The 20,713-nt window shown below is 48.0% G+C and overlaps 1 protein-coding gene across 1 annotated transcript in view; it reads right to left on the bottom strand.

The window, feature by feature from the left end:
• LOC306750668 (histone-lysine N-methyltransferase 2C-like) overlaps positions 1-20,713 on the bottom strand; it is a gene marked incomplete at its 5' end in the record, with an annotated part of 99,901 nt that overhangs the window by 33,103 nt on the left and 46,085 nt on the right. Inside the window, 20 exons of the mRNA XM_079234135.1 lie at positions 33-341; positions 429-773; positions 1,012-1,190; positions 1,270-1,553; positions 1,655-1,900; positions 4,695-5,560; positions 5,678-6,167; positions 7,438-7,569; positions 8,119-8,241; positions 8,431-8,508; positions 8,819-8,892; positions 9,059-9,245; positions 12,103-12,224; positions 12,322-12,354; positions 15,184-15,309; positions 19,156-19,191; positions 19,436-19,513; positions 19,664-19,862; positions 20,467-20,576; positions 20,658-20,713. The exon at positions 20,658-20,713 is cut by the window's right edge and continues 46 nt beyond it. Of these exons, the coding sequence (XP_079090261.1) occupies positions 33-341; positions 429-773; positions 1,012-1,190; positions 1,270-1,553; positions 1,655-1,900; positions 4,695-5,560; positions 5,678-6,167; positions 7,438-7,569; positions 8,119-8,241; positions 8,431-8,508; positions 8,819-8,892; positions 9,059-9,245; positions 12,103-12,224; positions 12,322-12,354; positions 15,184-15,309; positions 19,156-19,191; positions 19,436-19,513; positions 19,664-19,862; positions 20,467-20,576; positions 20,658-20,713 (4,073 nt within the window). The remainder of the gene's footprint in view (positions 1-32; positions 342-428; positions 774-1,011; positions 1,191-1,269; positions 1,554-1,654; positions 1,901-4,694; positions 5,561-5,677; positions 6,168-7,437; positions 7,570-8,118; positions 8,242-8,430; positions 8,509-8,818; positions 8,893-9,058; positions 9,246-12,102; positions 12,225-12,321; positions 12,355-15,183; positions 15,310-19,155; positions 19,192-19,435; positions 19,514-19,663; positions 19,863-20,466; positions 20,577-20,657) is intronic.

Here is a 20,713-nt window from a genome sequence, read left to right as displayed (position 1 = left end):
CGGATCAATACAATACAGTTCAGATTTGTTACCTCCAGCCATGGGGGGGTGAACCCTGGGAGCCTGTTCCGGGGTCTGGCTGGAGCCTGCGGGGAGCCCCCCAGCAGAGGGGCCGTCCTGCACTTCCTGTTTGACTTGGCCGATGCGAGCGTCGGTCCTTCTGGACCCGCTAGCTCCCTTCTCCTCCGCCGGCTCCCCCAGGTCCAGCTCCTCGTTGAACATGTCTTTCTTGTCCTCCAGATTGAGCTCCGGGTCGGCGTAGGCGATCAGGTCAAACTTCCCCGACAGCAAGAAGTCGTCGAGGTGGAGGTCATTAGGACCCAGATCCAGGTCCTCTTTACCTGAAACGGTCATTATTATGATGATTTGTTCTAAATAAAGAAATACAACATGAAGATTCATCTACGTCCTGGATCTGAGGGTCTTACCGTCTTCAGGGTCCAGGTTCAGGTTGAGGTCCACCAGATCTTTCACCTCCACATCTTCCAGGTCCTTCACAGCTGAGTCCTCCCCCTCCAGGTGCTCCTCCGGGGGCATGGACTCTCCGTGGCCCAGGTGCTGCTGGTTCAGCTGTTCCATCACCAGCGCCGGCTCACCCATCCGGGCCCCCATACCAGGCCTGACGGGAGACGGCTGGGGGTCTCTGGGGGCCTCAGAGAAGGACAGCCTCAGGCGGTTCTCGGGGGCGCGATGTCGGAGCTCGATGTAGGGCTGTCCCATGATGCTGTGCTGCTGGAGTGGGAGGGAGCGGGGCAGGAAGGGCTGTGGGGCACCTGGGGGGCAGGAAGGGGGTCTCAGAGACTTTACAAAGAACTGAATCCATAAAGGACCAGAGAAGTTTTGATCGGCCACTAGATTCATCAGAGAGAAGATTACATAACTCTTAATCATGCAGGTTCCATAGAGACTCCAGCAGAGACCAGACCACCAAGGACACCTTTAGTCTCCAGGGACCCCCAAAATCCACTTTCAGGTGCAGCAGCTTTGTAACCGAGCGGTTCATAAACTCACCAGACATCATGTGTGGCTGAGCGCCGGGAGCCGGGACCGGTCGGATGCCGGTGAACTCCACGGGCCTCTTCATCTGGAAAGAGACTCCTTCCACCATACTGAGCCCAGATCCAGGCACCGCTCTGTGGGCAGGCCGTGAGTCCTGGAGACCAGCTGGAGCTCCTGGAGCAACACCAAACCTGGAGGAGCGAGGAGCAGATGATGAACCAGAATAGATCCTCAGATCAGGTCAGGACCAGGTTTTGAGGCTCTTCTCACCTCAGGACTGGTCCAGGGAAACCTCCAGGGAACCTGGGGCCCGGCGCCCCCGCTGCGTCTCCAGGCCTCACTGTGCCGGGGTAAGGGGGTGGGGGACGTCCAAACGGGTCTATCGGAGGAGCAGTTAAGGGGTCTGGCTGGGACCAGTGTTGTGGTGTGGCGGGACCAGGGCAGGGTCCAGCAGCATGGGGTCCAGAGGGTCCTGCTTCCTGCAGACCTTTCTCCTGCCGTAACGCACTCTTCTGCTGCTGCTGCCTCAGGATGAGCTGCCGGAGACGCTGACGCTGCACACAAACAGAACTCAGCAGAACCCAGAAACCAGGACCAACCAGCCCAGAACTGAACCCTCTCAAGACCTAAGACCCCCATCAGACACCTGGCCTACCTGTCTCAGCTTCTCCTCCGAATCACCGAGCTGAGGCAGCATGCTCATTGGTCCGTCAAGAGGAGCCACGCCCATGACGCCTATTTCATGAGTTGTCGTCTTCTCCGTCTGTGACGGTCCTGCCGTCATGTAGCTCTGCTCAAAGAACTCGCTCTCTGATATCCCAGAATGCTTCAGGGTCTGGCTGCTGGGGGTTGTGGGAAAAAAGTCCAGCTGTTGTTGTTGTCTTCCTGGAGACTGCTGCAACTGAGAGAAAAAACAAATCAAACATACGCTGCACTACAGACTACAGTACAGACACGTAGAATATAGTACAGAAAAATAGACTACAGTACAGACACATAGAATATAGTACAGACACGTAGACTATAATACAGACACGTAGAATATAGTACAGACACGTAGACTACAGTACAGACACGTAGAATATAGTACAGACACGTAGACTACAGTACAGACACGTAGAATATAGTACAGACACGTAGACTACAGTACAGACACGTAGAATATAGTACAGACACGTAGACTACAGTACAGACACGGTTATAGTACAGACACGTAGACTATAATAAAGACACGTAGACTATAATAAAGACACGTAGACTACAGTACAGACACGGTTATAGTACAGACACGTAGACTATAATAAAGACACGTAGACTATAATAAAGACACGTAGACTACAGTACAGACACGGTTACAGTACAGACACGTAGACTACAGTACAGACACGGTTATAGTACAGACACGTAGACTATAATACAGACACGTAGACTATAATAAAGACACGTAGACTATAATAAAGACACGTAGAATATAGTACAGACATGTACACTACAGTACAGACACGTAGACTACAGTACAGACACGTAGACTACAGTACAGACACGTAGAATATAGTACAGACACGTAGACTACAGTACAGACACGTAGAATATAGTACAGACACGTAGACTACAGTACAGACACGTAGACTACAGTACAGACACGTAGAATATAGTACATACACGTAGACTACAGTACAGACACGTAGACTATAATACAGACACGTAGACTATAATAGACACGTAGACTACAGTACAGACACGTAGACTACAGTACAGACACGTAGACTATAATACAGACACGTAGACTACAGTACAGACACGTAGAATATAGTACAGACACGTAGACTATAATACAGACACGTAGACTATAATAAAGGCATGTTGACTACAGTACAGACACGTAGAATATAGTACAGACACGTAGACTATAATACAGACACGTAGACTATAATAAAGACACGTAGACTATAGTGCAGACACGTAGACTACAGTACAGACACGTAGACGATAATACAGACACGTAGACTACAGTACAGACACGTAGACTATAGTACAGACACGTAGACTATAATACAGACACGTAGACTATAATAAAGACACGTAGACTACAGTACAGACACGTAGAATATAGTACAGACACGTAGACTATAATACAGACACGTAGACTATAATAAAGACACGTAGACTATAGTACAGACACGTAGACTACAGTACAGACACGTAGAATATAGTACAGACACGTAGACTACAGTACAGACACGGTTATAGTACAGACACGTAGACTAAAATACAGACACATAGACTATAATACAGACACGTAGACTATAGTACAGACACGTAGACTATAGTACAGACACATAAACTATAGTACAGACACGTAGACTATAGTACAGACACGTAAACTATAATAAAGACACATAGACTATAGTACAGACACGTAGACTATAATACAGACACGTAGACTATAATAAAGACACGTAGACTATAGTACAGACACGTAAACTATAGTACAGACACGTAGACTATAGTACAGACACGTAGACTATAGTAAAGACATGTAGACTATAGTAAAGACATGTAGACTATAGTAAAGACATGTAGACTATAATACAGACATGCAGACTATAATACAGACACGTAGACTATAGTAAAGACATGTAGACTGTAGTAAAGACATGTAGACTATAATACAGACATGTAGACTTTAGTACAGACACGTAAACTATAGTACAGACACATAGACTATAGTACAGACACGTAGACTATAATAAAGACACGTAGACTACAGTACAGACACGGTTATAGTACAGACACGTAGACTATAATACAGACACGTAGACTATAATACAGACACGTAGACTATAGTACAGACACGTAAACTATAGTACAGACACGTAGACTATAGTACAGACACGTAGACTATAGTACAGACACGTAGACTATAATACAGACATGTAGACTATAATACAGACACGTAGACTATAGTAAAGACATGTAGACTGTAGTAAAGACATGTAGACTATAATACAGACATGTAGACTTTAGTACAGACACGTAAACTATAGTACAGACACATAGACTATAGTACAGACACGTAGACTATAATACAGACACGTAGACTATAGTACAGACACGTAAACTATAGTACAGACACGTAAACTATAGTACAGACACATAGACTATAGTACAGACACGTAGACTATAATACAGACACGTAGACTATAATAAAGACACGTAGACTATAGTACAGACACGTAAACTATAGTACAGACACGTAGACTATAGTACAGACACGTAAACTATAGTACAGACACGTAGACTATAGTACAGACACGTAGACTCTTATACAGACACGTAGACTATAATACAGACACGTAGACTATAATACAGACATGTAGACTATAATACAGACACGTAGACTATAGTAAAGACATGTAGACTATAGTAAAGACATGTAGACTATAGTAAAGACATGTAGACTATAATACAGACATGTAGACTATAGTACAGACACGTATACTATAGTAAAGACATGTAAACTATGGTAAAGACATGTAGACTATAATACAGACATGTAGACTATAGTACAGACACTTAGACTACGTCTACAGACGTAGATCTGAATCATGAGTACAAAACATGTTAACTTTAATACAAAAAGTACAACCATGTTAACTGCAGTACAGACATGTGAACACGGTGTTGTCCGTTACCTGGTGATGTGTTGGGCTGAAGGTCACCGTCTCTCCAGACAGCCCTGGAACCAAAGGGGATGAACCGGACCCTGCAAGTTGAGGAGGAAAGATCTCCATTGGGGCCTGGCTGAAGGGTTCTGGGGCCTTCTGGGGCCGTGGTGTGGAGGGCTGCTGGGCGTAGGGGTCCAACAAGGGTTGTGGTGGACCGGCGGGCTGGGCGTAGGTGTCGGTGTTCCGCTGACCCCCTGGCGATCGAGGGAAGTGCTCGGGGACAGTGGGGCGGGGGGTCCCCGGGTTGGAGGCGTAGGGGTCGAGGTTTGGGTGGGAGGGGGACTGACGCCTGCTGGTAGACTGCTGGTTGTACTGGTCCAGTCTAAGTGCAGGTGGTGTGGTGAGGTATGTGGGGTCAGAATGAGGGTGTGGCGTACCAGGAGTCTGTGGGTTGGAGTAGGGGTCAGGCGAGGGCCTGGAGGTCAAAGGTGAGTGCTGGGTGAAGGGGTCAGTCATCTGCTGGCTGTAGTCAGGTCTGGGGGTGCCGGGCGTCTGAGCATAGGGGCTGCGGTGGGGGGATCCCAGTCCAGACAGCGGACTGGTGGGGAAGAGCGGGTCCTGCGCCTGGGAGAGAGCAAAGCCCAGATCTGTGGGTCTGGGCAGGTCCCTCCTTCCTCCTGCGGGCCCAAAGCTCTCCAGTTGAGGTTGGTGCTGAGGCGGCATGGGGGCTTTAAACAACCCGCCCTGCAGCAGTTCTCCACCGCGACCGTACATGGCGCTGCTGTTGTGAGGCCGCTGGTACGAATCCGCTGCCCGGATACCCATGTGTCGGGCGGAGGGGTCGGGGGCCGAGGCAGAGGGGGGGCTCAACATACCGGCCCGGTTCTGCAGTCCTGGGAGGAGAAAACAAGGAGATGTCACTGGAGGAGATGTCACTGGAGGAGAAAACAAGGAGGAGACGTCACTGGAGGAGAAAACAAGGAGGAGACCCTCGATGGGAGGAGAGTTACCTTGTTGGGGTCCAAGGGTCCTGGAGACATCGGAGGTCTTGGAGTCGGGGGACGGTGCAGGAGAACCAAAGGCGTCGTGGGCCGGGGAGGAGCTGAGAGAGTTGTGACGCTGCTGCGAGGAGGCGGGGCGAGGAGGCCCTGCTACTTTCAGGTAGGGTTCCCAGGGCGAGGAGGGGCGGGAGGAGGGCGGGGAGAACATCTGAGGGGAGGAGGGGGGCTGGTGTAGGGGCGAGGAGGGGAGGGGCGAGTGAGGGGGTGGGGCTTGCGGTCGCAGGAAGATGTCGTCGGCTCGTGCCGAGCTCTGCAGCAGGAGGTGCTGTCTGGACAGATGCAGCGGGGAGGCGTCGCCCCCGGGCGCCACCGGGCTCCGGCTGCCGGCGTCCGGAGACAGCCGGCAGGCGAGCTGCAGCTGTCGCTGCTCGCTCTTCACCTGCTCCAGCTTCTGGCTGGCCTCCATCTTCGCCAGCTGCTTGCTCATATGACGCATTTGCTGAAAGAGAGAAACGGGAACACGGAGAGGAGAACGGACGGGAACACAGAGCGGGTCAGCGTCTCCACGGCTACACGAGGTCCAACATGATGGCACACACACACACACACACACACACACACACACACACACACACACACACACACACACACACACACACACACACACACACGTAATGCTCGCTTTCCCTCTCTCTCTCTGCTGGTATCAGTATGATTGACGTACTGCGGATCAAACATGTGATGATCATTCATACGTGTGTGATGTGTTGCTCTGCTGTCTGTCTCTCACCTGGTTAATACTCCTGCAGTGATACCTGTCGAGCTGCTGTCGTCCTTCAGTCGGACGCTGGTCACATGGTCTCATATACCAAAGTTCCCGTCTGAGGTGGTCCATGTTTACGGACCACCTCTTCCCCTACTGGGTACTGTGTTGATCACATGTCATGCTGCTGCTTTGTGTTCAAACGGCTTTCAGCTCGTACTCAAACCGCAGCGCTTCTCTCCACTGTCACCATACATGAGGCCAGAAACAGCCTCAATGGGACCAGTACAGGATCTGTGCTGGTCCCATAGCCTGAACCCACATAAGGACCAGAGTCGCCTGTTTTCCAATCAGTGTGCGTGGATGTTAAAGGACGGCAGCAGAACAACACTTCAGAATAAAATCAGTCGGTTCTGAGATGCACTGAGGCCACGGACAACAACTCTGGGTCAAGTCCACTTCAACTGTCCTCAGACGGCAATGAGCGTTCCCAAATGTGGAATGTGCCGTGGCCCAGAGAAGGTACCGTGACCCGTCCTGGGTCCATGTGTCTGAAATCCTCTTTGCTTTGGAGCGTCTGCGGCGCATCGGTCTCACCAAGACATTTATAATTTCTGTCCTGGAGGTCAGTGACGAGGAAAGACCAGAGAGTTCAGTGTGTGACTACGAAGAAGAACACAACGCTAACCAGCTCTTAGCCAGCTGCTAACCAGATGCTAACCAGCTCTTAACCAGCTGTTTACCAGCTGATAACCAGCTCTTAAGCAGCCGATAACCAGCTGATAACCAGCTCTTAACCAGCTGATAACCAGCCGATAACCAGCTCTTAACCAGCTCTTAACCAGCTCTTAACCAGCTGATAACCAGCTCTTAACCAGCTGCTGACCTCCAGGTGAACCCAGTGAAAGCTGTGGACCAGCAGAAGGAGCTCCAGGACAGGAAGAGGATTTCAGAGGGTCATGGATCCAGGAAGTGGGCCTGGAACGAGTTCGCCTTGAGATCTTACCAGAGCCTCTTGGCCACCTCCTGCTACAGGTGCCCGGGAGGGACAACCTTTATCTGCTGAGTTTAGGGCTTTGCTTTGGGGGAGATTTTCCTGCCTCTTCTTACCGGCTCCCCATCTGTCTTTTACCTCTCCCTTTTCAATGACAATGACATCACAGGTATTAGTTGAGTCAGTGAGTGAGGCTCAGCATGCACATCATCTTCATCTTCTTCAATGACACAATGACAAGTCACATGGTTACCATGGTTACTACTCAGAGAGAGAAACCTACAGCACCCCGATGCCGATTGACCTAAATGAAGAAACTCATTACAGACTTATTCTGTAAAGCACAATGAATGTTTTTATTACAAAAAACGTTCAATAATTCATTAAAAAAATTAGTGATTCAATTAATAACATTAATGTCACCTGGATCAGCAGCAGAAAGCAGGTGGATGATGAACCCATTTAAAATGAAACTTTTATAATGACATTAAAGACTTCAATAAGGCCTTTTACTGGGCCATGTATGTATATCTAGATATAATATTAAGTGTGACATTAAGTCGTGTGATCCGCAGATATAAAACATTCAATCCTGCGGTTTGTGACTGGAGTCTGGTGTTGATTCCTCTCTCTGGTTCTATTTCATGGGTGGTGGTGATGTGTTGAGGAGAAACACCCTGAAACGCTGCTCACCTGTCTGAGCTTCCACTCCTGCTCCTGTTCCGACTCTTTGGGCCTTAACGGGTCCCTGATTGCCTCCATCTCCATTGAAACAGGGTCATAAGATCCCGGCAGCAATGATGGCGGCTGCGGCTGCTGCGAGGGCGGCTGCTGCTGCGAGGGCGGCTGCGGCTGCGAGGGCGGCTGCTGCTGCGAGGGCGGCTGCTGCTGCGAGGGCGGCTGCTGCTGCGAGGGCGGCTGCGAGGGCGGCTGCGAGTGCGAGGGCGGCTGCGAGTGCGACTGCGAGTGCGAGGGCGGCTGCGGCTGCTGTGATGGCGGCTGCGGCTGATGGCGTTTGAGTGGGTCGTTGGACAGCTGCACCTTGTTGATGCGCTGAGCCGCCCGGTTATCACGAGCTTTTTGCTGGTGGAGAGAAAACAAAAACACAGGACTCGAACACGTGTACTTTCACCAAGTTAAACCCCTCTAACCATCACATCAGCTCAGTGGCACTCTTATTACTAAAGCAGAATACTAGAACTAGTCAACACACGGGGATCACAGAGCTGATAAAACACCAGGAGCACGATGAATCTGAGGCTCAGAGATGAAAGTTAATTAACAGGAAGAAGGAGCTCTGACTGGACAGTTTAACAGTTAGTGAGCTCATGCAGCCGCTCTTCACTACGTCACCAGCAACCAAAGAATTCACTTCAATGTGTTGAAAACTCACCACGAAGGGAGATCGGTCCTGAGAGCTGGCCTTCCTCCACAGCTTGGAGATCTGCTTCACTCTGGTGGACCAGTCTGCATGCGCACACACACACACACACAAATAAATGGCCATACTGATGAACACTTTCATATTATTTTGCAAACATGTTTTGTTTGATCTATAAAACGTAAGATTGTAAATAAGCTGTAAATCTGTGTGTGTGTGTGTGTGTGTGTGTGTGTGTGTGTGTGTGTGTACCAGGGTGCTGCTCCCTCAGCTGGGGGAACCTGGTATTGCAGTACAGCACCGGGGCCACGGTGGCCATCTCTCCCAGCGTCTCCTCCTTCTCCCACTTCAACATGCCCCTCTGAGCCGTTGACATCACGTCCTGCTCGCCGTCTCCTGCTGACACCCGATTGGTTGAGGCTGACCCGGGGGCGGGGCTCTGAGGAGGTAGCACCGTAAAGCCTGCTGGACTCTGGGCACCGCTGGACATCATGTTAGGAAAACGCTGAGCAGCCCCCATCAGCCCGTTCATCAGCGGAAGACGAGGAAACACAGCTGTTGTTGAGAGAGAGGTTTGATTATCAATCTATAATAATAATAATCAAACATTTATTGTTCCATCCATCCATCCATCCATTATCAGCCGCTTATCCCGTGTCGGGTCTCGGTGGCAGCAGGCCGACCGAGTCTTCTCTCTCACCCGCAACACTTTCCAGCTCATTCTGGGATCCTGAGGCGTTCCCAGACCAGCGGGGACATGTAAGGCCTACAGCGTGTCCTGGGTCTTCCCCGGGGTCTCCTACCAGTTGGACGTGCCTGGAACACCTCTAATGGGACGACTGTGGCTCAGTGGTTAGCATGCCCGTCTTTCAATCAGAGGATCGGTGGTTCGAGCCCTGGCTCCGCTAGTCCAAGTCGATGTGTCCTTGAGCAAGACACCTAACCCCTAATTGCTCCCTGTTGCTGTGTCTACGGTGTATAGAGCAAAAATGCTGATTTCCTTGCTCTATCTCTAAGAGTCCTACAGAGGAAACTCATCTCCTTACTCTATCTCTAAGAGTCCTACAGAGGAAACTCATCTCCTTACTCTATCTCTAAGAATCCTACAGAGGAAACTCATCTCCTTACTCTATCTCTAAGAATCCTACAGAGGAAACTCATCTCCTTACTCTATCTCTAAGAATCCTACAGAGGAAACTCATCTCCTTACTCTATCTCTAAGACTGAGCCCTACAGAGGAAACTCATTTTGGCCGCTTGTATCTGAGACCTTGTTCTTTGGGTCACGACCCAGAGTTCGTGACCATAGGTGAGGGTTGGAACGTAGACGACCAGTACATTGAGAGCTTCTCCTTCCGGCTCAGCTCCTCTTCACCAAGACGGTCCGGTGCAACTCCTGTTTTACTGCTGCAGCTGCACTGATCTCCCGCTCCATCTTATCCTCACTCGTGAACAAGACCCCAAGATACTTGAACTCCTTCACTCTGTCCCCACCTGGAGGGAGCAATCCACTGGTTTCCGGCAGAGCACCATGGCCTCAGATTTGGAGGCGCTAACTCTCATCCCCGCCGCTTCACACTCGGCTGCAAAACGCCCCAGTGAATGCTGGAGGTCACGGTCCGAGGAGGCCAACAGGACCACATCATCCGCGAACAGCAGAGAGGCGATCCCGAGATCCCCGAACCTAATTTTCTCCGCCCCCTGGCTGCGCCTAGATATCCTGTCTTGAGTCACGAACAGGACCGGTGATAAAGGGCAGCCCTGGCGGAGCCCAACACCCACCGGGAACGTGTCTGACTTACTACCGAGGATACGAACACAGCTCCTACTGCAGTACAGAGACTGGATAGCCCGTGCCAACGGGTCTGGCACCCCATACTCCCGCAACACCCCCCACAAAAACTCAGAAGGGACCCGGTCGAAAGCCTTCTCCAAGTCCACAAAGCACATGTATACTGGTTGGGTAAACTCCCAGTACCCCTCTAGTAGTCTTTGAGGGTAAAGAGCTGGTCCACTGTTCCACTGCCGGGACGGAATCGGGACGGGAGGCTGAGCAGTGTGATACCACGATAGTTCACAATCTCCGTTCCCCCTTCTTGAAGATGGGAACCAGCACCCCGGTCATCAGTCTATGGGCACTGATCCCGACCCCTATGCGACATTGAAGAGGCGTGTCAGCCAAGACAGCCCAACAACATCCAGCGCCTCCAGCATCTCAGGGCGGATCTCAACCAACCCTGGCGCCACCAAGGAGCTTTTTGACTACCTTAGTGGCCTCTGCCAGGGATATGGGTAAAACCACCCCAAGTCAGGCATTGCCCCCTCTCCAGGAGACATGTTGGCCGGGTTTAGGAGTTCCTCAAAGTGCTCTTTCCACCACCCGACGATGTCCCCCATCTGGGTCAACAGTTCCTCTCCCCCCGCCTTGGGTAGGCTCTGCTTTCCCTTCCTGAGCCGTCGGATGGTTTGCCAGAACCTCCTGGAGGCCAACCGAATGTCCTTCTCCATGACCTCCCCGAACTCTTTCCATGCCCGAGTTTTAGCATCCGCGACCACCGCAGCTGCAGCCATTCTGGCCTGCCGGTACCTGTCAGCTGCTTCAGGAGACCCCTGAGCCAACCAGGCCCGAAAGGCCGCCTTCTTCAGCTTGACATCTGATCCAACTCACCACCAGGTGGTGATCAGTTGACAGCTTTGCTCCTCTCTTCTTCTTGTTCTCTGGGGCAAACTCCAACACAGCGACGCTGCTTGTCCCTGCGGGTGGTGGGAAATATCATGGAAATATCATGATATTTCTTCAGGCTGAGCCCGACCGGGCCTCATGGACGAAGGCCCGGCCACCAGACCCTCGTCGGCGAGCTCCCCTCCTGGGTCTGGCTGCAGGAGGGTTCCCCGGTTTCCCTAGTCCAGACGAGGTAACTACATTCCGTGTGCTGCTTTTCATCAGGGTATTTTGAACCGCTCTTAGTCTGGGCTCTGCCTCGAGACCTGTTTCCCTTGGGAGACCCTACCAGGGGCTGATCCCCCCGGACTACATAGCTCCCAGGATCACTGAGCCACTCAGTGGTGTCTTCACATCCCAGATATCTTCACATCTCAGATATCTTCATATATTCACAGCTCAGATATCTTCAAATCTCATATCTTCACATCTCATCATATCTTTACGTCTCAGATGATATCTTCACGTCTCAGATGATATCTTCACATCTCAGAACCCCATCCTAGTGCATCTATTTGACCCTGAGAAGTTGTGTGTGTGTGTGTGTGTGTGTGTTTGTGTGTACCTGTCCGATGTGTGTGTGTCTTGCTCCCAGCAGCAGTGTGTGTGTGTTGGCTCTGCTTAGGTTGTTGGTTGTTGTTGCTGTTTGGACTGAGAACAGCAGTGAACACTTCCTCCACGTCCTTCCCCTCCAGCTCTACACACACACACACCTTATTATTGAGCCTTATTTTTATCACAAACAGGATAACTGAAGTGAGTAGTCAGAAAGGAACTGATAATCAAAAACTTACCTGGTATCTTGTACAGTTTGCTGAGGATGGCACCTGAAAACCAAGATCAAAGAAGATGTTTTACATTCAAACACCTGTTTCTGCATATTTATACACACGTTATGTACTTCTATAGCACATTTCAGACATGCTACAAAAGAACTAAAGCTTTATTTCACTTAAACACAGAACCATGCATCTATGCATCTCATGTCTGTATGCATCTCGTGTCTGTATGCATATCATGTTTGTATGCATCTCATGTCTGTATGCATTTATGCATCTCATGTCTGTATGCAACTCGTGTCTGTATGCATCTCATGTCTGTATGCATCTCATGTCTGTATGCAACTCGTGTCTGTATGCAACTCGTGTCTGTATGCATCTCATGTCTGTATGCATCTCATGTCTGTATGCATCTCGTGTCTGTATGCAACTCGTGTCTGTATGCATCTCATGTCTGTATGCATCTCGTGTCTGTATGCATCTCGTGTCTGTATGCAACTCGTGTCTGTATGCATCTCATGTTTGTATGCATCTCATGTTTGTATGCATCTCATGTCTGTATGCATTTCTGCTTCTCATGTCTGTATGCATCTCATGTCTGTATGCATCTCCTGTCTGTATGCATCTCTGCATCTCATGTCTGTATGCATCTCATGTCTGTATGCATCTCTGCATCTCTTGTCTGTATGCATCTCTGCATCTCATGTCTGTATGCATCTCATGTCTCAATGCATCTCTGCATCTCATGTCTGTATGCATCTCTGCATCTCATGTCTGTATGCATCTCTGCATCTCATGTCTGTATGCATCTCTGTATCTCATGTCTGTATGCATCTCTGTATCTCATGTCTGTATGCATCTCATGTCTGTATGCATCTCTGCATCTCATGTCTGTATGCATCTCATGTCTGTATGCATCTCTGCATCTCATGTCTTTATGCATCTCATGTCTGTATGCATCTCTGCATCTCATGTCTTTATGCATCTCATGTCTGTATGCATCTCGTGTCTGTATGCATATCATGTTTGTATGCATCTCATGTCTGTATGCATTTATGCATCTCATGTCTGTATGCAACTCGTGTCTGTATGCATCTCATGTCTGTATGCATCTCGTGTCTGTATGCATCTCATGTCTGTATGCAACTCATGTCTGTATGCATCTCATGTCTGTATGCATCTCGTGTCTGTATGCATCTCGTGTCTGTATGCATCTCGTGTCTGTATGCATCTCGTGTCTGTATGCATCTCGTGTCTGTATGCATATCATGTTTGTATGCATATCATGTTTGTATGCATCTCATGTCTGTATGCAACTCGTGTCTGTATGCATCTCATGTCTGTATGCATCTCATGTCTGTATGCATTTCTGCTTCTCATGTCTGTATGCAACTCGTGTCTGTATGCATCTCATGTCTGTATGCATCTCATGTCTGTATGCATCTCGTGTCTGTATGCATCTCGTGTCTGTATGCAACTCGTGTCTGTATGCATCTCATGTCTGTATGCATCTCATGTCTGTATGCATCTCGTGTCTGTATGCATCTCGTGTCTGTATGCATCTCGTGTCTGTATGCAACTCGTGTCTGTATGCATCTCATGTCTGTATGCATCTCATGTCTTTATGCAACTCGTGTCTGTATGCATCTCATGTTTGTATGCATATCATGTTTGTATGCATCTCATGTCTGTATGCATTTCTGCTTCTCATGTCTGTATGCATCTCATGTCTGTATGCATCTCCTGTCTGTATGCATCTCTGCATCTCATGTCTGTATGCATCTCATGTCTCAATGCATCTCTGCATCTCATGTCTGTATGCATCTCTGCATCTCATGTCTTTATGCATCTCTTGTCTGTATGCATCTCTGCATCTCATGTCTGTATGCATCTCATGTCTCAATGCATCTCTGCATCTCATGTCTGTATGCATCTCTGCATCTCATGTCTGTATGCATCTCTGTATCTCATGTCTGTATGCATCTCTATATCTCATGTCTGTATGCATCTCATGTCTGTATGCATCTCTGCATCTCATGTCTGTATGCATCTCATGTCTGTATGCATCTCTGCATCTCATGTCTTTATGCATCTCATGTCTGTATGCATCTCTGCATCTCATGTCTGTATGCATCTCTGCATCTCATGTCTGTATGCATCTCTGCATCTCATGTCTGTATGCATCTCTGCATCTCATGTCTGTATGCATCTCTGCATCTCATGTCTGTATGCATCTCATGTCTCAATGCATCTCTGCATCTCATGTCTGTATGCATCTCTGCATCTCATGTCTGTATGCATCTCTGCATCTCATGTCTGTATGCATCTCTGCATCTCATGTCTGTATGCATCTCTGCATCTCATGTCTGTATGCATCTCTATATCTCATGTCTGTATGCATCTCATGTCTGTATGCATCTCTGCATCTCATGTCTGTATGCATCTCATGTCTGTATGCATCTCTGCATCTCATGTCTGTATGCATCTCTGCATCTCATGTCTGTATGCATCTCTGCATCTCATGTCTGTATGCATCTCTGCATCTCATGTCTGTATGCATCTCTGCATCTCATGTCTGTATGCATCTCTGCATCTCATGTCTGTATGCATCTCTGCATCTCATGTCTGTATGCATCTCTGCATCTCATGTCTTTATGTATCTCATGTCTTTATGCATCCATGCATCTCATGTCTTTATGCATCCATGCATCTCATGTCTTTATGCATCCATGCATCTCATGTCTTTATGCATCTCATGTCTTCATGCATCTCTGCATCTCATTGACACCATTGACCCCAGATCTCCAACCTGAACAGTTTATTCAGTACAGAAAGTTTAAATAATTTGTTCATTAATAAAATATTCTCTTCTCTCACCATCAGTCACCATGTTGTCAAGCTCTGGACTTAAGATGGTGTCGAGAGGCTCCTCCTGCACCGCCCTCAGGCCACGCCCACCACTTCCTGTCCGGTCGTCTGCCAAGGAGCTGATGTCCAGACCATCTGAGAGACAGACAGAGATTATATAATGACCTGAACATACAGGAGGAGGAGAAGAAGAAGCAGTCAGTGGCATCAACAGGAGAAGAAGTAGTAGTAGTCAGTGGTATCTACAGGAGAAGAAGAAGAAGAAGTAGTCAGTGGTATCTACAGGAGGAGAAGAAGAAGCAGTCAGTGGCATCTACAGGAGGAGAAGAAGAAGCAGTCAGTGGCATCTACAGGAGGAGAAGAAGAAGAAGAAGAAGTAGTCAGTGGTATCTACAGGAGGAGAAGAAGAAGTAGTCAGTGGCATCAACAGGAGAAGAAGTAGTAGTAGTATCTACAGGAGAAGAAGAAGATGAAGTAGTCAGTGGTATCTACAGGAGGAGAAGAAGAAGTAGTCAGTGGCATCAACAGGAGAAGAAGTAGTAGTAGTCAGTGGTATCTACAGGAGAAGAAGAAGATGAAGTAGTCAGTGGTATCTACAGGAGGAGAAGAAGAAGTAGTCAGTGGCATCAACAGGAGAAGAAGAAGTAGTCAGTGGCATCAACAGGAGAAGAAGTAGTAGTCAGTGGCATCAACAGGAGAAGAAGTAGTAGTAGTCAGTGGTATCTACAGGAGGAGAGAGGAAGAAGCAGTCAGTGGTATCTACAGGAGAAGAAGAAGAAGCAGTCAGTGGTATCTACAGGAGAAGAAGAAGAAGCAGTCTGTGGTATCTACAGGAGAAGAAGAAGAAGCAGTCTGTGGTATCTACAGGAGAAGAAGAAGAAGCAGTCAGTGGTATCTACAGGAAAAGAAGAAGAAGCAGTCAGTGGTATCTACAGGAAAAGAAGAAGAAGTAGTCAGTGGTATCTACAGGAGAAGAAGAAGAAGAAGAAGAAGAAGCAGTCAGTGGCATCTATAGGAGAAGAAGAAGTAGTAGTCAGTGGCATCTACAGGAGAAGAAGAAGTAGTAGTCAGTGGTATCTACAGGAAAAGAAGAAGAAGTAGTAGTCAGTGGTATCTACAGGAGAAGAAGAAGAAGTAGTCAGTGGTATCTACAGGAAAAGAAGAAGAAGTAGTCAGTGGTATCTACAGGAAAAGAAGTAGTAGTAGTCAGTGGTATCTACAGGAGAAGAAGAAGAAGAAGAAGAAGCAGTCAGTGGTATCTACAGGAGAAGAAGAAGAAGAAGAAGAAGAAGCAGTCAGTGGCATCTACAGGAGAAGAAGAAGTAGTAGTCAGTGGCATCTACAGGAAAAGAAGAAGAAGTAGTAGTCAGTGGTATCTACAGGAGAAGAAGAAGAAGTAGTCAGTGGTATCTACAGGAAAAGAAGAAGAAGTAGTCAGTGGTATCTACAGGAGAAGAAGAAGAAGAAGCAGTCAGTGGCATCTATAGGAGAAGAAGTAGTAGTAGTCAGTGGTATCTACAGGAGGAGAAGAAGAAGAAGAAGCAGTCAGTGGTATCTACAGGAGAAGAAGAAGAAGAAGAAGAAGAAGAAGAAGAAGAAGAAGAAGAAGAAGAAGAAGCAGTCAGTGGCATCTACAGGAGAAGAAGAAGAAGAAGTAGTAGTCAGTGGTATCTACAGGAGGAGAAGAAGTAGTAGTCAGTGGTATCTACAGGAGGAGAAGAAGAAGAAGCAGTCAGTGGCATCTACAGGAGAAGAAGAAGTAGTAGTCAGTGGTATCTACAGGAAAAGAAGAAGAAGCAGTCAGTGGTATCTACAGGAGAAGAAGAAGTAGTAGTCAGTGGTATCTACAGGAAAAGAAGAAGAAGCAGTCAGTGGTATCTACAGGAGAAGAAGAAGAAGAAGAAGAAGAAGAAGAAGAAGAAGAAGAAGAAGAAGAAGAAGAAGAAGAAGAAGCAGTCAGTGGTATCTACAGGAGAAGAAGAAGAAGAAGAAGAAGAAGAAGAAGAAGAAGAAGAAGAAGCAGTCAGTGGCATCTACAGGAGAAGAAGTAGTAGTAGTCAGTGGCATCTACAGGAGAAGAAGAAGAAGAAGCAGTCAGTGGTATCTACAGGAGAAGAAGAAGAAGAAGCAGTCAGTGGTATCTACAGGAGAAGAAGAAGAAGCAGTCAGTGGTATCTACAGGAGAAGAAGAAGAAGCAGTCAGTGGTATCTACAGGAGAAGAAGAAGAAGAAGAAGAAGAAGAAGAAGAAGAAGAAGAAGAAGCAGTCAGTGGCATCTACAGGAGAAGAAGTAGTAGTAGTCAGTGGTATCTACAGGAAAAGAAGAAGAAGCAGTCAGTGGTATCTACAGGAGAAGAAGAAGAAGAAGAAGAAGAAGAAGAAGAAGAAGAAGCAGTCAGTGGTATCTACAGGAGAAGAAGAAGAAGAAGAAGAAGCAGTCAGTGGCATCTACAGGAAAAGAAGAAGAAGAAGAAGCAGTCAGTGGCATCTACAGGAGAAGAAGAAGAAGAAGCAGTCAGTGGTATCTACAGGAGGAGAAGAAGAAGTCACTGGCTCAGGTTTATAGTTAGGACTGGTTCAGGTCTATAGTTAGGGCTGGTTCAGGTCTATAGTTAGGGCTGGTTCAGGTCTATAGTTAGGACTGGTTCAGGTCTATAGTTAGGGCTGGTTCAGGTCTATAGTTAGGGCTGGTTCAGGTCTATAGTTAGGGCTGGCTCAGGTCTATAGTTAGGGCTGGCTCAGGTCTATAGTTAGGGCTGGCTCAGGTCTATAGTTAGGGCTGGCTCAGGTCTATAGTTAGGGCTGGCTCAGGTCTATAGTTAGGGCTGGCTCAGGTCTATAGTTAGGGCTGATTCAGGTCTATAGTTAGGGCTGGCTCAGGTCTGTCCTGGTCCAGCCCCTAGATATGCTAGATATAATCAGCTAACTCCCTATTGGCCTGCTGGAAGATGAAAGGACCGTCTAATATCTGTTATACCTCCACCCAGTCACCACAGAGTGTTTGTTACTGCGACTCATGCATTTATGACTTCCAACAAGACCTCCAAAACGAACAACCCACTATATTTCAGTCACCGCTACCAAGAAACTCAACACTGGTGTAGAATACTAGGCACACCAAGACTAAATGCTAACAATGTACAACTATAATCCTTAACTATGAAGCTATAGCTGGTTAGCTTAGCTAAATAAAAACTGCACTGTACATCTCAGGAGCAGCCTTACCCTCTCTTTAAGATATTTACTCCACCAGAGTAACCAGGAGAACACATCACATCATCAGGGACACAACACACCACATCATCAGGGACACAACACACCACATCATCAGGGACACAACACACCACATCATCAGGGACACAACACACCACATCATAAGGGACACAACACACCACATCATCAGGGACACAACACACCACATCATCAGGGACACAACACACCACATCATCAGGGACACAACACACCACATCATCAGGGACACAACACACGTACAGGAGTCTGAAGTCCAGAACCACGAGACTGACAAACAGTTTCTACCTGCAGGCCATCAGGCAGGTGAACAGCTCCAACACACACATCAGTGAACTGTGAACAGCTGCTTCATTTCACGACCATACTTGAATATTGTAGCAATGCATAGTGCACTTTATACACTGAGCAATACTTTATACACTGAGCAATACTGTTATCATATTTTGTGCCTTATTTTTATTTATTTTTACCTAAAGTTTATTGTAATTCTGTGTGTTTGGAGGACCCAGCAAAATAAGCTTTTCATTGTACAGAGTAACTGTCTGTTTTCTGTGCATATGACAATACAAATATCTTGATCTTAGCATAAAGACTGGGAACAAGGGGAAGCAGCTAAACTGTGAGGTTCAAAACGAGAACATTTCACTTCCAAAGAAATCTAGCAGATGGAGACCTGCAGGAGGAGGAAGATGATGAAGAGGAGGAAGAGGGGGAAGAGGAGGGGCTTACCAAAGGGGGAAAGGGAGCGCTCCATCTGGAAGTGACCTGAAAACAAACAGACAAAGTAATTCTCTTAAGTTTAAAATGCCATCAGAGCTGCAGAGTCAGAAAACTCTTCTTCGTTGGTATTACTGACTGAAGGCAAGAAGACAGTTACATCTGTTCACTGAACGACACACAACATGAACACACTTGGTGAGTAATGGTGCCCAGTCATCTAGCTGTGTGTGCGTGTGTGTGTGTGTGTATGTATGTATGTGTGTGTGTGCGTGCGTGCCTATGTGTGTACCTGTGTGTCCTGTGGCCAGTATGTGAGGATCAGTGTTGAGAACATCAGACAGATCCAACAGAGCTTCTTCCGACATGGCTGAGCAGTGACACAACAGAAAAAACACACGCACACACAATGATAACACACACACACACACACACACACACACACACGATTCCCAATGTAAATCAAACACAAATGAAAGATGAAGATATGCAAATATGATTTCAAAATAAAATAACTCACGCAGCGTTCCCTGCTTCTTGATAATGTGTGTTGCTACGGCGCCAAACGGCAGGCCTGAGGGGGAGGGGCCATGTAATCCAGGGGCGGGGCTTACGTCACCTGTCGCTGCTCCTGATTGGCCGACACCCGGTGTCTCCGACCCCCGGCTCCCTTCTGCTTGTCGGCTCCCGTCCAGAAGAATGCGACCAAAGAACGCCTCCTGGAGAGGAACAGCCAATCAGGGCTCTGTGTATGTGTGTGTCTCTGTGTGTGTGTGTCTCTGTGTGTCTGTGTGTGTCTCTGTCTCTGTCTCTGTGTGTGTGTGTCTCTGTGTGTCTGTGTGTGTCTCTGTCTCTGTCTCTGTGTGTGTGTGTCTCTGTGTGTCTGTGTGTGTGTGTGTGTATGTGTGTCTCTGTCTCTGTGTGTGTGTGTCTCTGTGTGTGTCTCTGTCTCTGTGTGTGTGTGTGTGTGTGTGTGTCTCTGTGTGTGTTTGTGTGTCTCTGTGTGTGTGTGTCTCTGTGTGTGTCTCTGTCTCTGTGTGTGTGTGTGTGTGTGTCTCTGTGTGTGTTTGTGTGTCTCTGTGTGTGTGTGTGTGTGTCTCTGTGTGTGTGTGTGTGTGTGTGTCTGTGTCTCTCTGTGTGTGTGTGTGTGTGTGTGTGTGTGTGTGTGTGTGTGTGTGTGTGTGTGTGTGTGTGTCTGTCTGTGTCTCTCTGTGTGTGTGTGTGTGTGTGTGTGTGTGTGTGTCCTCCTCCCTGACAGTGTGTGTGTGTGTGTGTGTGTGTGTGTGTGTGTGTGTGTGTGTGTGTGTGTGTGTGTGTGTGTACCTGGAGATATGAAGGGAACTCCTCCTCAAGCTTAGTCTTCTTCTTCCTGTATCTCTTCTTCACTTTCTCAATTGTCTGCTCGGCAGGTAACACCGTCTCCATGGAAACATCTGCAACAAAAAGGCCTGCTGTATGACAGACCATAATAACCTTTGTTTCTTTGAACACTCAGGTACAGGTGTGATGGTCACCTTCGTCTCCCAGCAGCCTCTCTGTCCAATCCTTCCTGCAAAGTTTGATTCTGCTC

Source organism: Taurulus bubalis, assembly GCF_910589615.1.
Source record: "Taurulus bubalis genome assembly, chromosome: 18".
NCBI lineage: Eukaryota > Metazoa > Chordata > Actinopteri > Perciformes > Cottidae > Taurulus > Taurulus bubalis.
This window is presented reverse-complemented; position numbering and strand designations above follow the sequence as displayed.